General features: G+C 50.6%; 2 protein-coding genes across 2 annotated transcripts; both read left to right on the top strand.

The window, feature by feature from the left end:
* Nucleotides 1-4,695, top strand: SNAI3 (snail family transcriptional repressor 3). The gene is made up of 4 exons (XM_029283225.1): nt 1-79; nt 1,026-1,036; nt 2,616-3,096; nt 4,467-4,695. Exons 1-4 carry the CDS (start codon nt 1-3, stop codon nt 4,649-4,651), a joined length of 756 nt encoding a protein of 251 aa, XP_029139058.1. The 3' UTR covers nt 4,652-4,695.
* Nucleotides 4,696-9,688: 4,993 nt separating this feature from the next.
* MVD (mevalonate diphosphate decarboxylase) lies at nt 9,689-16,231 on the top strand. The gene is made up of 10 exons (XM_015811396.1): nt 9,689-9,770; nt 10,586-10,656; nt 11,030-11,144; nt 11,814-11,966; nt 12,194-12,393; nt 12,537-12,611; nt 13,245-13,463; nt 13,864-13,979; nt 14,754-14,862; nt 15,863-16,231. The coding sequence occupies exons 1-10, from the start codon at nt 9,689-9,691 to the stop codon at nt 15,941-15,943; spliced, it is 1,221 nt and encodes a 406-aa protein (XP_015666882.1). The 3' UTR covers nt 15,944-16,231.
* The last annotated feature ends 271 nt before the right edge of the window (nt 16,232-16,502 follow it).

Genomic DNA, 16,502 nt, shown 5'->3' with positions numbered 1-16,502 from the left:
ATGCCGCGCTCCTTCCTGGTCAAGAAGCCCTCCGGCAGCCGCCTCCCCGACTACGGCCAGCTGGAGACGCGCCGCCAAGGTAAGCGACGCCCGGCCGGGCGCTCAGACCGCCTCCGCCGGTCCCCCCCTCGCCTGCCTTGGGTTCCAGACGGCCCCGCGCCCCTCGGACCGCGGAGGGGCGCGGGGCCGTCTGGAAGCCAAGGCCGGCGAGGGGGGGACCGGTGCCGGTGTTGCTGGCCCCGCTCCTCCTCCCGGCCAAGCGGGAGCGGCTGCTGCGAGCCGCCTTTCGGGGCGCCCCTTGCGGAGGCTCCCCGCGCCCGGCGAGCTGCGCGAGGCTGCGAGCCGCTGGAGTTGGCTCCGCTGCGCCTGCCCGTCCCGCCGGGCCGCCGGCTGCGCTCTCGGGGCTTGGAGGGGTCCCCAGCGGCGGCTCCCCCGAAGGCAGCGCCGCCCGGCCGCCCCGCACCGGAGCTCCTTCTCGGGGGCCGTTTCAGTCCCTGCCCCGGTGGGCAAGCCCGAAGCGCCTCCCTCCGAGGAGAAGCGACCGCAGGCGGGGGGTTTGTACCGGGAGTTCGAGGAACTGGGGAAGAGCGAGGCGGCGGCGGCGGGAAGCCGGCATCCTCCCCAGAGCGATCCAAAGTTCCCAATTAGCTTTAGGGAACTTCGGAAGTCGAGGCTGTTTCCCCTCTTAAACAAAAAGGGAGGATCGATTAATTAGGTAAATTAAGTGGTCTTACTACCCTTGGACCTGGTGGAAAATCTTCCCCAGCTAGATCACCTCTGCACATGCTCAGAGACAGCCTTCAGAATAACAGCCCGTGCCTTGTGGCACAGCCCACCGTGTCAGGACTGGTGATGCATGCAGGCTATGGCACCTGAGATTGTTTTGTGAGTCTTTTTCTAGGTTGTGTTCCATTGCAGTTGTCATTGGTGGGCTTTTAACTCCCACTCCACCTCAATCAGCCACCAATGTCTAAAATGGTCTTTTTCTGCTTTTCACTCTTTTATCATTTTCCTGTTGGATTTAGGCATGCGCTTTGTTTGTATTCTTAATTTATTCTACTTGTGTGTGTGTGTGTGTGTTAAAACTGGTGTCTGCCTGCAAAGAAACAAAATTGTTTTCCTGTTGTAATTTTCTTCTGATGGGTACCAAGCGCTCTTTAATTCAGCAGCAAGGGAATTCTGGAAAATTCAATGAAGCAGAACAAAAAAAAAAGCAGGCATTTTTAAAAATGTGATGCAGAGTTATGGGATTTGTGATCGCCAGGAGAGCTGGCGGTTCCGACTGAGAGAGTTTTCAAAGAGGAGAAGGAGGGTTACGGAGGGTCCAAGAAAGGCTAGGTTTGATCTCTGCTTATTGGGCTACATGCATGGAAGACGGCTGGAGCTCATGTGGGCTGCCTATCGGAAAGGCTGGCTGGCCGTCCTGTGACCCCTACCTACCCTGGTGAAGATGGACCCTGGGGCTCTTACCCCCTCCCCCTTTTGAATGTAAATGTTTCGAAGAGGTCAGGCTGTGTGGGATTTACCCTTCACTTTTCCGTACCCTGGAAAAGAATGCAAATTCAACTGGAATGTAGATTATTTTCCAATGTACCAGAGAGGGTGGGGTGGTGGTGGTGGCCTGGAGTTATTTAAAATATTCCAAGTGCTTTCTCTTTGGTGTAAGATCCTGTTTGATTTATAATAGTCATAAGAGGGACTTGAGAATATTGTGGCAGGAGACGCCACCTTGGCACATCCAAGCAAGGCTTCAACTGGGGGTATCCTCACATTTTAGATCCTTACTTTTTAAAAAAGGCAACTCTTTGACCTTCAGGCATGCATGTTTCATGTGGTGCTTTATTATTCACCTTTGTTTTTTCACTTACCTGCAAAAATGTTCATCTGAGGAAGCCATGAGGAGAGGTGTCTGTTCCAAGGGGAGAGCCCTGGAAATGGGCTTTTGAATTAAAAGTACCACCCTCCGCTAAGGCTGCAGGAACCGGGAACCGCAGCCTTTGCCTTTCCTTCTTAGGGACAAAGCCAGGCGTACAGGCGGCGATAGGTTAAGCTAGAAAACAGCTTGCTTAGAATAAAAGAAGCAGAAACATTTTTCCCAGGAGTAGAGTTTACGAGATATAAGGTGGTTAGCAAAAGTCTCCCAACTCCTGTTCAGCACCCTGGGCAGATGTTAGGATGGGCAGCCATTGACCTTGGCTAAGGCTTAAGCAGGATCAGACCTGACTGAGACTGTACTTAGATGGGAGAGCTATAATCTGTCTGGGGACATTACACTGCCTTCAGACGCTGCTGAGAGGCCAGAGCGTGTTTCTGAAATCGCAGGAGCCAAATGTGGCCTCCGTCTGCAAGCTGAGCAAGTTTCCATTTGCACGTTTTTGTGCAGAGGGCTAAGGAGAAGCGTCTGGAGGTGTCTCGAAGGGAAGGCAGGAATACCACTTTGGTCAACTTCTTTTGTGTTGTTTCCATCCCCAGAATGCAACAGGCCAAGTCACACCTGGATGACATGTTCCTTTTCTGTCCAGGATGCTACGCCGTGCCCATCCATACCCCGTGAAGCCAGCCCTCTGAGGAGCCACAGCTTTGCTCCTGCAAGCCTCCCCCCCCCTCTTTTGCAGAGCCGGGAGGCAAAAGGGCAACTCGCCTTGAACCCCCAAAGTGGGGAAAGGGCCGGAGGCAGCCGGGGGTCAGCCACCCCTCTTCGGGATAACCCCAACAACCTCAATCTCCCGCCAGCCTTCTCCCTGCTCCCCTGGAGGACGTGCCCCGGTCTGGGTCACCTGGCAGAGGCAGAAGGACACCAACTGCCAGCCGAGCCTGGTGTGAGGACTGACCCCCTGGAGAGGTTCACATGCCTGGATTGCCACAAGCCCTACAGCACTTTCTCCAGCCTGGCCCGGCACCAGCAGCAGCACTGCAAGCTGCAAGCCGCAGCAACAACCAGGTTCTTCAGCTGCAAATACTGCAACAAGGGGTACACCAGCTTGGGGGCTCTCAAGATGCACATCCGGACTCACACACTACCCTGCGTGTGCAAGATTTGTAGCAAAGCCTTTTCCCGGCCTTGGTTGCTACAGGGGCACATCCGGACACACACAGGTGAGGGGGAAATATCACAGGAAACAAGGGCAGAGGGCAAACGTGTATGTAAGGCTGTATGTGCACCATAGTTGTCTTCTAGGAACCTAGGATAGCCTAAAACATGGGTGTCAAACTTACCGCGTCACGTGATGTGTTGCGACATATCGCAACTTTTTTTGCATTGCCGGAGCTGGGGTAGGCACAGCCTCTGCATGATGCAATCAACCCACAGGCCGGCAGTTTGACACCCCTCTCCTAAAAGGTTGTTCTCTCTTTGCTGTGTTAGGCTTACAGTGCAGAGCAAATTCATCAAGAGAGTGGCCTATTCATCATCGGCCTGTTCTGCTTCTCCAGCTCAATAATTGACTGGATTCTTTGCCCTTCCCGGCAGGGCAGTCGGTGTCTATTCAGAAAAATCACCGGTTCTGCTAAATGGCATGAACCAAGTTTAAATCGTGGTTTTAAAAACAGATTCTAGGCTTGATCTTAGTGAGAGTGAAAATCTGGGTTATGCTTTTGCCTTTTTTTGGTGGGGGGGTTGAAACTGAATTGTGCCTGTGACTAAAATCTGTGGTCACCAGAAACCTGCTACCCCTATAGCGATGTCACAATCACTGGCTAAATGAAAGATTTCTAGATAAGGCACAAATGTCTGGCTTCTCTTATCAACCAGGAGATTTTATTTTGCTTTATGGAGTGTTCCCCAGTTTGCAGCATAGGGACCCGTCATTGAGTATGTGGGCCTCTTTTTGCAAAACGTTCCCTGTCTTTGTAGTATTCTTCAAAGAGTTATTCAGTGCATCCAAGTAGTTCTCAATTTACAACTATAATGGATCCTGCCCATCACAGCTGTAGGTCATAAAACAAGTCACCTAAGTGACCAATCCAACTTACAACCTTTTTTTGCAGTGGTCATTAGACAAATTTATGGTTCTCTTTGGGCCAGTTTTGCTGAAAACCAGAAATAAATCCCATTCATTTTTCTTGGCAGTGATATAGGACAGGGTTTGCACGGCTTTTCAATTTTTCAGTCTTGTCTGGAACTCTGTGATCTCCTGATAAGTGTTCCATCCAGATTCAAACCAGGTCTGATCCAGTTTAGCTCTACTCAGCTAACCAGGTGCTGCCATCCGTCTGATGGGCCCGTGCTGCCTTCATGGCATCCTGTGTCTTCCACGGCAGCTGCTTAGGAGCCAAAGCAGAAGAGAAGTAAGCTACAGTACTTGGGAGCTGCATTCATGGGAGCTTCTGTCTTTTAATCCACTGTGTTAGTCTGAAAAAGTGTCTCCTGACTACTTCTGATTTGGAGGTTGGCAGGGCCAGAGTTTCCACGCATCCCCTGCCCCTGTGTGCCCCATCTGGGCTCACCTGTCTGCCTTCCTTCCCAGGTGAAAAGCCCTATTCCTGCTCCCACTGCAGCCGAGCCTTTGCCGACCGCTCCAACCTCCGCGCCCACCTGCAGACTCACTCGGAGATCAAGAGGTATCAATGCTGCGCCTGCTCAAAGACCTTCTCCCGGATGTCGCTGCTTTTGCGGCACAAGGAGGCCGCATCCTGTGCCACGGCATCCTGAGGCTGGCAGAGAGAACATGGCTGTTCCTCAGCAGGAGAAGCTTTGGATGAGCAAAGACCTGCAATCTGGAGGCTGGTTGCATCCTGCAGCAGGAGTCGCTTCTCTGACTGTGCGTACCTTTGCTCCAAATAAAGCAGTAAAAGAGTTGTGTCCTCAGCTGATTTTAAATTCCTTCTGTGAATTATTCTCCTCGTGTAAATCTACCCGAACAGCACGTCTGGGTGCGACAGCATCTTCCGGGATCCAGGATGGTTCAATTGCTTGAGCACTAGAGTCCGTGTTCCCCAGCTGGCTTCCTTCCTAGCCCCAGGCTGGAGCTCAGAAACACAAATGCATTGTCTGCTTCGGTCTGCTAGTCTTGGCATTAAAAGATGCTTGTCTCCCATTTCTGGCCTGAGTTTATTATGGCTTTTCTGGATGCTGGGGGGAATGTCTCCCATCGTGACAGCGGGAGTGCACGGGAGGTCTACCTTGTTGTATGGAATGGCAAGATGGGGACCCTCTCTAACAAAGCCGGAGAAGGTGTTGCTTAGTAAGATCTTCTCTGCACAAGCCAAATCCACTCCAGGGAGAGGCAGCCCCTTCCCAGAATTCAGGGGGAATCCATGAGGGCCTTCCCAAGAGGTTAGAGGTTGAGTCTTCGTTGATTCTCCAGCAATCCTTCCCTCCTTTGCCCCTGTCTGTCTCTGAAGACGGGGTTAAGCTAAGGAAAAGGAGACTAGATGAGCGTTAACACCAAATTTCAGGAAACTTTGAAACAGATCCATTAATGTTTTGAATGACCCCAGTTGGGGTTTTAATTGAATGCATAGGTGGGGGCAGCAGAGTGGGAAGTTTGGAGCAGTTAGGATGAAAAAAGGATCTGGGTTGACTAAACTGCATGTGGATATTTGCTGGTCTTCTTAGATGAAGTTTGTTTTTCTTTGTTTTTTCCGCCCTAAATTTCTTGGAAGGATCTGTTTGGTCTCTGCTGAAGGCAAAAAATATTTATTTTATTCATTTCTGCCTGCCACTGTCTGCCTGCAGCGTATGTGTCCTGCTTCCCAGAGCATCCAAATTTGAACTGGTTTGATTGTTTTTGGATATGTGCTGTGATCTTTCTATCTCTGGCACATACCTGCATAATCAACGGTGTAAAAATAAAATAAGCAGGTGACATTTTGCAGCTTCTCCTTCTCTTCGTTTTCCTCTGAGCTGGTAGATTCTATGACTGGTGTCAGTTCTTACGCTCCTGGAGGGAATTTGCGTTCAAAGGGTCCCAGCTTGTGATTTCTCTGGTGCAGGAGTGAAGGGCACAGCAGAGGACCCCCCCACGTCCCCTGAGGTGATCCCCAGGTTATCATTTTTAACGTGACGAGAGGCAATTTTTTAAAAAAGATCTCACCAGCAATATTTAACATTTGCCATTTATTAGGCAAATAAAATGAAAGACCATGTTCATCGTGCAGCCAGGTTTTGGGGGTGTACCTTCCAATGGACTATTTCAAAGCCAAATGGGCCCCAAAATCTGGAGAAAAATTCTGCACAATTTCTGCTCCCCGTGGAAAAGCTTCAATGCAATTTGGAGTATGTTCTTTTTCCCTCACCCATGGCAGCGTTTTCCCCATTTTTGGCCCAGGAGAACATCTGGACCGTTCACATGCTTCTGTTGCTATCAAAGGGCTACCAAAGTGGGGGATGTTTGTACAACTTGTACACAGCAGTGAGGTCAGCCTGGCAGAGCGGGGAAGCAACAGGTATATTTATAGCCTTCCCCGTGGCCGGAGAGCATAAATAGGACTCAGAGATGCCTCAAGAAAGCTGCATTGTAAACTATGCGCTATTTTGAGCTGCAAAACTTCTAAAAGCGGCTCTTCCACCTGTCGTGGGGAGGGCCAGAGCAGGAAAGTATGTTGCTGCTTCTAAAATAAGCCAAATGTTTTTCCTTCTTACTTGCAGCAGATGGAAAGTGCTGATAAATATAGCAGCAGGGCAAAGGTGGGGGCTTGAGACCCCCACCTGCCGATCTGCCAGCAGAGAAGGGAATGTGAGTATCAGATGAATGAGTCCGTTTTTCCATCCTGCTTGGCCTGAAGCTGGGAATCACAGAAGGCACCATCTGGGCTCTTGTTTTGGTTCCTTCTTGGTCCACAAAAGCTGGCAGAGAAGAAAACTGGCTGACGCCCTTTTCTCAGATCAAGCAGTCACAGTAAAAAAAAAAGCTTGTTTGCATTTGGAGTGATTTCTGCTCAGCTCTCTCCCCAAAGTCTGTCTGCCTTACTGGGGCAAAGATGGCTGGGATTGTAGAAAGTCCTGGGTTCAAACTCCAGCTCTGCACAGCTACTAGGGCTCAGCTACTTAAATAATGTTTATAGCTTAGGGTTGAAGTGAAGGGGCCTGGGTGCTCTGTGAGCTTGGTGGTTTTCTTGCAGACGGTTCAATACCAAACTAGCAGCTTCATTCACATACTGTAGTGTAACATGTGAAGTTTATTACATTGTTGGGTGGTTTTGTTTTGATCAGGGTTGGTCTGATGTATAAATTCTCTCTTTTTGGTTGGACTATAATTCAGTGTATAGAGATTGACTGATTGCACGCCATCAAGTCTTTGTCAATTCTCAGTGAATGCGTAGATAGATTTTCTGCATGAGGATTTGTTCCCAATCTGGTTCTTTAGGTCTTCCAACAGTAGTTTATAGTATAAACAGTACTTGGAGTAAATATGGTAAGTATGCTGTACAAACTAATTGTTAATTGATGAAGACATAGATACAATCCCATTTCAATTCACAATAATAGGATAAAACAATGTAAGATTGCTTTCTGAAGCCCTAGGTTTTTTAAAAATAGGTTTCTCATCCAAGAAAAGGTATTTCTGCATTACAGGAGTGGATTTTTTGGTTAGGAATTGGATACAAACTCTCTTTCAGGGAGGAAGTGATAATGATATAAACATGCTTATTTTATTCTTTTATTTATTCAATTTCTATAGCCGTCCAACTCAAGCAAGTGACTTTTACTGTGTTTTGGTGTAAATGGACGGTCTTGGCCACATCAATACAGAACTTGAGTCCCTTTGGAAATTATTCTTCTCTAAAATCTTCCTGCTGTTCCCAAGAAGGCTGGTTGAAGGGGAAATGGAGGATCTGCACTCTGGGACGAGATAACAAGGCAGGCCCTGATATTATTGGGGAGTGCGGAACATGTCCCCCGTCTAAGAAAAGTGCAATGACCTTAATTTAAAGGGATCTGGGTGAGGACCAAGGTACATCGAGTGTAGCTTTGAAACAGGAGAGGAGGAGGGTTGGCTTATGGGTGCCGAGATCTTTCCAGCTCAAGTTTCTTTTTCCCATGACAAGTGGAAAAGCAGCCCTCCCTCTTAAATGCCAGCCCCCAGAAATAGCCCTGCCCGCCTCTGGCTGAGGAAGTCGCTCCGGCCCCGGGGCCAAGCAGAGCAGAAATAGTCCGGCTCTTTCTATCTATACCGGCTTGGCCGGCAGGGCGGACTATCTATAGCTGGCCGGGCGCCCCGCGTGGAAGCGAGCCCTGCCCCGCCTGGGTGATGCCCGCGCCGGGGATGCCAAGCAGGTGGAAAGACCGCGGGGGGGGGGGGGCGGAGAGCTGCCCTCTACTGTGAGGCTCCTGCTCCTCCACAGGTGGCTCCGCAGGCTGGCGCCTCGCGTGGGCGGGCCGGGACCCGGGATGCCCCACGCGGACCCCCTCGCGGGGGAGGAGGGAAAAACAGACGGGGGGAGCCTCGAGAAGGGAGGGAAGGGCACGGCTTCGTTGCCCGCTCGTCCCCGCGGGAAATGCCGCTCAGGGTCCCCTCTGGAAGAGCCCCGCGGAAGGAGGGGGTCACAAAAGCGGAATGTCCATGTGGAGATTCTTCGTCATCAGCTCGTGGTTGTCCGAAAGGTGCTTCTTCCAAAGGCAACTGGACTTTCTTGGTTTTTTGCCCTTGAAAATGATACTCACCCAAGAAGCTGCAGGTTGCAAGAACTGAAGAAGCTTCTTGGGTGAGAAGCAAAACGTTTTCAAGGAAAAACCAAGAAAGTCCAGTTGCCTTTTGGGGGAAAAAGCACCTTTGGGACAAAAAGCGGAAAGAAGGCAAAGTCCCAAAAGTGCTTTTCCCAAAAGGCAGTTGGACTTTCTGGTTTTCCCCTTGAAGACGTTTCGCTTCTCACCCAAGGAGCTTCTTCAGTTCTGACTGGACGGTGGGGAGTGGAAGAAGCAGCTTCTTGGATGGGAAGCGAAACGTTTTCAAGGAAAACCCAAGAAAGTCCAGTTGCCTTTTGGGGGGAAAAGCACTTTGGGACAACCGGGACCCGGAGGACGGAGGGTCCCCGTAGGCGAGGGGGGCAAAGGGAGCGGGGAGCGGGCGACGAGGTCCACCTGCTGCGCCTCGCCGCCCTGCAAAGGCGCTTCCAGCCGCTTTCGGAGCGCTGCCTCGGACTGGGAATTCGGCGGGTCCCCCAACAGCCCCCGCGTCGCCAGGCGAGCTCCCCGTCCCGCTGCGGGTCTCCGCCAGCCAGACGCCTGAGGAGCCCGCCCGCTGCCCCCCCCCGCCCCCCCAGGCTGCGCCGGAGGGGCGGAGGAAAGGAGCCCCGCCGGGGAGGACGCAACGGAGCATGCGCGCGCGGGGAACCTGCCTCTCGAGCCCCGGTGCCTCTCGGGAAGCCGCCCGAGTGGGAAACTCGTCCAGCTCCGAGGCAGCCGCGAAGGTTCCGGCTGCGATGAGGAGAGCCGGCGGTCCCATCGTCCGACGCGCTCCGATTGGCTGAGAGCGGCGACCGGAGGGGGTGGGGAGCGCACTGATTGGGTGGCGCGGCCCCAGCCGGAGCGGCGCGAGCCAATGGTGGGCGAGGGGCGTGTCGCTTGCTTCGGCGGAGGCACGTGTGGGGGAGGAGGCGGGGAGAGAGGCGGGCGCCGCTCCCAGTAAGGGCGGACTGGGCGGACTGGGAGGGGAGCGGGAGCGCTGGGCAGGCCGGTTTTGGGTCCTGCTGAGGAGCAGAGCGGCGGCCGGAGCAACCAGCGGGTGTCCCCTGCAGGCGCCGCACCATGAGTCCGCCCGTGGCCGGAAAGAAGCGCCCGGCTCTGGTCACCTGCACGGCGCCGGTCAACATCGCGGTGGTCAAGTACTGTGAGTAGCGCAGTGGAGCCCGCGAAGGCTCCGAATAAGGTTTTGCAGGAGGTCTGGTCGCGATCAAGGGGGCTGGGATGGGAGACCATCAGGAGATCCCCCAGTCAAAGCTGTAGGTGAGACCAGGAAGTGGAAACGCAGCCTGGAAGGGGGGGGGGGTCGAGGGCTCCCCAAGAGACTTTTGCTGTTCGTATGATGAAAAATGTCTCCCTGCAGGAAAGGGGGGGGGGCTGGGAAAACCAAAGAGGAGAGAATCCAGGGCCAGGAAGAGCAAGGAGAGAGAATGGATGATGTGACAATTTTGTTCCCCCAAAATAAAACGAGCTTTTACAAACACAGGCGCCAAATAAAAATAGGGAGAAACTGGTATTTGGGGCTGTAATCTTCTATACCTTCCTAGAATAATTGGCTAGATTAATTGGCTAGAGGGAGATGGGTGTCCAGTTTAAATGAGCCAGGTTGAAGTTCTCTGTCTTTTTATTTAGGAGCAGATCCACTGAGTATTTGTTGAATGTACCTGTAGACTATGAAGCAATATGTGGAACATTGAGTTTTCCACGGTAAACCCAGCCACCCACTCTGGCAACCAAATCAATAAATCAGGAGAAGGAGGAAGATCCTCCACAAATAAATATAGGTTTGTCTGCAAGCTGTAATTAAAGTCCAGCCTGCTGGCAGCAGAGAAAACAGGTTGGGGCAGCTCTGTCCATCCCCTGATTTATGAGGTTCTCCAACCACAGCAGATTCAGTGACCTGCCCTGCAGTGCTCAATTTATCATCCCCAGTTGAAGCCATGTCCTTCTTTTGTCATCCAGGGGGGAAACGTGATGAAAAACTGATCCTGCCTATTAATTCGTCCCTCAGCGTCACCCTGCACCAAGATCAGGTTGGTCCTGGACTGTCACAAGTGACCCGTTTAGTTTTGGGTGACCGACTTCTGCCTGCAGACTGAAGGTGGTAGAAGGAAGCTCTGTGTGGCCTTAGGACAATTTTAAACCTCCTTAAAAGCTGCAGTTGTAACTGAAAATATTGTTAAGGCTGCTTCTGCTATTTGTTCCTAGTTCATTTCTGCGCTTTGGCTGTCATATTGTTGTGATTGCCACTTTGATTAATGTTTGGAAGCAAGTGATAGATCCCCTCACTAATGTGCAATCAGAAGAGATCCAGTGGCTTAATGGGATAATCCAGTGAGAGCCCCAGGATGCTTAGTAGGCTTACTCACAGTTGTGATCCACCTGCCTTCTGTTGTTCTGTTCCAGCTGAAAACGACCACCACAGCTGCCTTCAGCCGGGACTTTGTGGAAGACCACCTCTGGCTGAACGGGGAGCCGGCAGATATTGGGCACCCCCGTCTCCAGTCTTGCCTGCGGGAAAGTAAGCGCAGGGTCGCCCAGCCTGGGTTCTGGCAGGGGCAACCGAGGCATTTTAAACTCTCTTTTGATGCCCTGTTGCTAAAAGAGGGAAGAACGACTCGGCAGCCTTTCTCTGTGGAGTTCAGGGGCCTCTTTTGGCTTATCTGCTAGGCTTAAAATGTTTCAAAGCCATTCTGCATTTCAGTGGGGTGGAGGGTGGAAAGAGAAGTCTGTACAGCCAAAGAATTCATGACGTTTCTGATGCTTTGTTTTGAAGGACTGAACTCAGGTGAGCAGCGCAGGTTTCTTTTACCTCTGAGGACTTTCAGTGAACATGGAAACTGATTTCAGCCCCAGGATGGAGTGCTGGGTAGCCTGGAGCTGCCTTGCTTTAGATAGCAGATAGTGATGCTGTATAATTGGAGGTTTTTGTTATGAATAATATTTTTTATTCTCTCTGTAGTAACATAACTTTATTCTAGTCTTTGACCAATTCAGACCCCTCCCTCCATAGAAAAGGGAGATATGCAGGATAATAGTTGCTAGGAGAGACACAGCATGGAGCAAATGTTTAACCATGGTTGTGAGAAATTCCCCAGCCAATAATAGGCTTCACCCAGACCCAAAACAGAGCTGTCCATTTCTGCCTCTTTCCCCGGACCTTATGTTCTTCTCTCTGTCTCTTTCTCAGTCCGTCGTCTGGCTAGGAAGCGCCATGGCGAGAGCAGTGGGGGTGATGAGGGGGACCCGCTTCCCCTGAGCTACAAAGTCCACATAGCCTCAGAGAACAATTTTCCCACTGCAGCGGGCCTGGCCTCTTCTGCTGCTGGCTATGCTTGCCTGGGTAAGTGAAGCTGGTCCGAGTGGGGCCCTGCGGATCCCTTTCTCAAGGGCTGCCATGGCCAGTTCCGGGATGAGGATTATCTAGCCTGGGCTGGACTGCAACTCCCATATGCCACAGCCAGTCTGCCCAGGACTAGAATTTGGGGAGTTTCTGCCCCAAACCTCCTAAGGGTGCGGCCCCTGGGAAATTCTGCTGTGGAACTGGCTGCCCTCTCACTTCCTTTCCAGTCTACACCCTGGCCCGGCTCTATGGTGTGGAGGGGGATCTGTCTGAAATTGCTCGCCAGGGCTCTGGGAGCGCCTGCCGAAGTATGTTTGGGGGCTTCGTGCAGTGGGTGATGGGGGACGATGCCGATGGCAAAGACAGCGTGGCCCAACAGGTGGCGCCAGAGACGCACTGGCCAGAGCTGCGGGTCTTGATCCTGGTGGTGAGTCAAGGGTCTTTGTTACGGAAATTGTGGCTGTCTAGTAGTTGGGCTGACCCAGTTGCCAGGAGGTGGGAGAGGCAGGACTGGGCTGCAGGTGCTTCCTGTGGAGCCCCCCCATTGCTCCTCTTCCTCCCCCATGGCAGGTGAGTGCGGAGAAGAAAGTGGTGGGCAGCACAGCCGGAATGCAGACCAGCGTGAAGACCAGCCGCTTGTTGAAGGTAGGAGATGTGACTGCCCGGTCACATACCCCCCCTCCCCCACCTTTCCCAGCTCCCTGCCTTCCTTCCGCCCCATCGGCACCCCCGGAGACGCCCTGCGTGGGGGCCCTCTGTCACAGTCCTTTTCCGATGCCGATGTGGATTTTAGCACCTCAGGCAAATGGCTTCTCTCCACTGTTCAGATAAACCCAAATGGGGAAATCAAGGAAGCCCAAACCACAGTCCACCCCATCCAGTTGCTTCATTTGCAGCAGTTGCAACTAATCAGCTTGAATGTACAGGTAGCCCTTGACTTATGACCACTTGCTTAGTGATGTTCAAAGTTACGGCACTGAAAAAAATGATTTATGACCCTGCCTTTATGACCTTATAAAATTGTGACTCACTTAACTGCCTCTCTTAGCAACAGAAATTCTCATCCGAAGGGTGGTCGTAAGTCAAGGACTACATGGTTTGGTCAGCCCTGGAAGAGCCTGAAGGACGAAGACGCTCCGTCGCTTCCCTGGGCTCAGTTTTGAGGGAATCTTGGCCTCTCCCCTTCCAAACCGGGCCCAGCGATGCTCTGATCACCAGGAGACCCACTGACCCCCGATGCTTCCCCTGAGCTACCCCCCCCCCATTCTCCTCTTCTAGCACCGGGCCGAAGCCGTGGTCCCAGAGCGCATGGTCCAGATGATCCATCACATCCAGCAGAGGGATTTTGAGGCCTTCGGTCAGCTCACCATGAAGGACAGCAACCAGTTCCACGCCACCTGCTTGGACACCTTCCCGCCCATCTTCTACCTCAGCGACACCTCCAAGCAAGTGATCGCCCTGGTGCACCGCTTCAATGCCCACCACGGGAAGACCAAAGTAGGAGGGGGGCTGCAGCGTCAGGGGTGGGGCGAGGGGATCCCTTGGGGCAGGCTGGCAATTCTCATCTTTGGCCAGCTGGTCAAAGGATCAAATCAAATTGATTCAAATACTTTATTTGGCCAAGTGTGATTGGACACACAAGGAATTTGCCTCTGGTACAGAAGCTCTCAGTGTACATGCAAACCATCAGAATCAGCAGCCTCATCCCAATAAAAGTGGGAGTATAAAAGATTATAATAAGGATAAATAATAATACTACAGCCATACGACAGGGGTAAATACATATAGACATTAGACAGCACAATATCTGTGTGTATTCTGCATATATTTACACAAGGATTATGGCTGGGGAAAATATTCTATCTACATTTTATCCTTTCCCGACCTTTTCTGACAGGTGGCCTATACGTTCGATGCCGGTCCCAACGCCGTCCTTTTCCTGCTAGATGAGACGCTGGAGGAATTTGTGGAGGTGGTCAAACGCAGCTTCCCCCCCAAGAGTAATGGAGACCAGTGAGTGAGCCCAGCTTTGCTGTTTACTTGGGAAGTCAGAGCAAACCCCATGCACCCACTGAAAGCAATCCCCATTTTTTAAAAAAAAAAAAGTGGCAGAAGGGATCTTTGCTTATAATCCCTCCTACAAGTGCTTGTGGTTATTCCCCTGTCTGACATTTTTGCACTAAACAATTTATTTCTTGATACTTGAAAAGATTTCTTCCTCAGGAGAGCCACCCCAAATACTCCTGGCAGAAAACTGCTCTATGCTAAAAATATTAATTCATAGTACTAGTGCAATATATATAATTTGTTAATTCTATAGCCACTCACCTGTTAAACCAATAATCAAGTGACATGTGCTGAAAATCGTGGAGAAATCACATTTAATTTTGGTAATCAGGAGTCTTCAAAACTAGCCAGGCAGCTCGCGGGAGACCCCAAAAGGATGAATTCTGTTAGAAAATAGATGTTGAGGAATTTGGCTTCTTTGAAGCCATTCGTAAATATCAAAAGGCTGTTTTCTTTAGCAAAATGTTCTTCAGGTTTTGCCGCCTTGGTTTTGGCTCCTTCGGCCCCATCTCTTTTCTCTTTAATCATTTATTTATTATTAGATTTATATGCTTCCCATCTCACTGTCCAAAGCAACTGGGCGGCTTACAATAACACACACACACACATACACACACACACACACATAAAAACATTAACAGGAATTAAAATTTTCCTTACGGAGGTCAGGATGGCCACAAATTTTAACCCAAGGATTTTTCCTTCATCCTCTCCTCTTAGGTTTCTTAAAGGTCTCTCCGTGAAGGCAGCAAGTCTCTCGGAGGAGCTGCTGGCGGAGGTGGTTCGGGATCCTATCCCAGGAGCCATCCGGTACCTGCTGATCACCAAGGTAGGTTCTTACCTGGTGGCTGCCAAGGGGCATCAAACACGAGGGCACCCTCCCTGCCAGCTTTCCCTGAAGGTCTGCCAGGTGTTGGGGGAAGAGGCAGGTAGAGAGGGGGCTTCCTTTCCCAGCCTGACAGATTTCCATTTTATCAGTTCTTTATTGAACCTTGGGGTGAGATTTGAGGGATCCTTGGGCCCTTGTTTTCTTGCAGACGTTTCATTACCAAACTAGGTAACATCATCAGTGCTGTAAGTAGTGGAGTTTGCTGTCAGTACTCCTTACAGCTCTGATGACGTTACCTAGTTTGGGTCATGCAAAGTCTCCAAGGAAACCACCAAGCTCAAGAGACCACTAAGGACCCCCTCATTTCAACCCTGAGCTACAAATATTCTCCTTTGTTGGGATGAGGTTTCTCTGGGGGCATCATTTTAAGTGATTTTAACTTCCTTCTGGGAAAGAAACGGGAGAGAAGCCAGTTTCCCTCCAAAAGCTGCTGTTGACTTTTCATCCAGAGCAGCATTCCTGCCCCTTTTCTTGCTGATTGATTCTGCAAAGAAAAACAAATATTCACCTGCACTTAAAACCCTTGGAACCCATGGGCTGAAGTGTGGCCTAGGTATGGGGTTAGGCTCCTGTTTTTTAAAACCTACTTCCAGGTGTGTTAACCAGGATGCCTTCAGCAATTGTCCTTGTCGGTCACCCCAACATTTGGGAGATCTTATTTTTTTGGCCTAATGATCACCCCCGCCCCTGCCCCCAAGATCTGACCATTTAAATACAGATATAAAAATAAGAAAACCTTGCAGAAGGTGTTTGGGTATTTATTTGGAACTGCTTTTTTCACTGCTTCGGTCACTGTTCAGATAGATAACAGTCATTAACTATTATCAATATATCAAACAATAAAATGCAGTTGATAGTTATAGCATTCTTTCCCCTAGCACTTCCTCTCGCCTGCCTTGCTGTTTCACTTACCCCCCTTTTGTTTTTTCTCTTGGTTCAGCCTGGCCCAGGACCATCAGTTGTGGATGATGGGAGCTGCCATCTCCTGGGGGAAGACGGGATGCCAGGAAGCAGCAGCTGAGCCAAGAGCAGCTCCTCTCTGGGGCTGCCCCAGAGCCAGCCAGTTGGAGGGGGGAGAGGCCTGGCTGACAGTCGCTTCTTGCTGGGCGCAAAAGGGATAATTTTTGAGGGTCTTTTCCTGTCCTCATCACCTGTTTCATACTCTGCTTTTTGATTCGGCGCCTTGAGTCTTGTGGACGTCCCTGGCCCATAACTATTTATACAAATTAATAACCTTCAGTTTCTTTGATAACGGTTTTATTATTAAGGGAGGTTTCTAAAATAAAAGAGATATTCTGTGTGGCTCTCTTCTGGAAGCTTGTCTCAGCTGTGGACAGGACAGTCTGGGTTTCTTTGCCCAGCCTTTCTTCCTTTCATATCATTCTCTGGATTTACATGGTGTCTTCCTCTGTCCCCAAAGTAAAAAGGGTGGTAACCATTTTTAAAAAATACTGCATAAAGCTAACTTACAAATGTTATTAGAGAAAAAAGAAAAGTTGTAGGATTTAGAAAAAAAGATGTTGCATAAAGCTAACTTACAAATGTTATTAAAGAGAAAACTTGTAGGATTTAGAAAAAAA

The sequence above is a fragment of the Protobothrops mucrosquamatus genome, unplaced genomic scaffold (assembly GCF_001527695.2).
Source record: "Protobothrops mucrosquamatus isolate PMUCROS unplaced genomic scaffold, P.Mucros_1.0 scaffold41, whole genome shotgun sequence".
Classification (NCBI taxonomy): Eukaryota; Metazoa; Chordata; class Lepidosauria; order Squamata; family Viperidae; genus Protobothrops; species Protobothrops mucrosquamatus.
The sequence above is the reverse complement of the archived record's forward strand: the minus strand, read 5'-3'. Positions and strand labels throughout refer to the sequence as shown.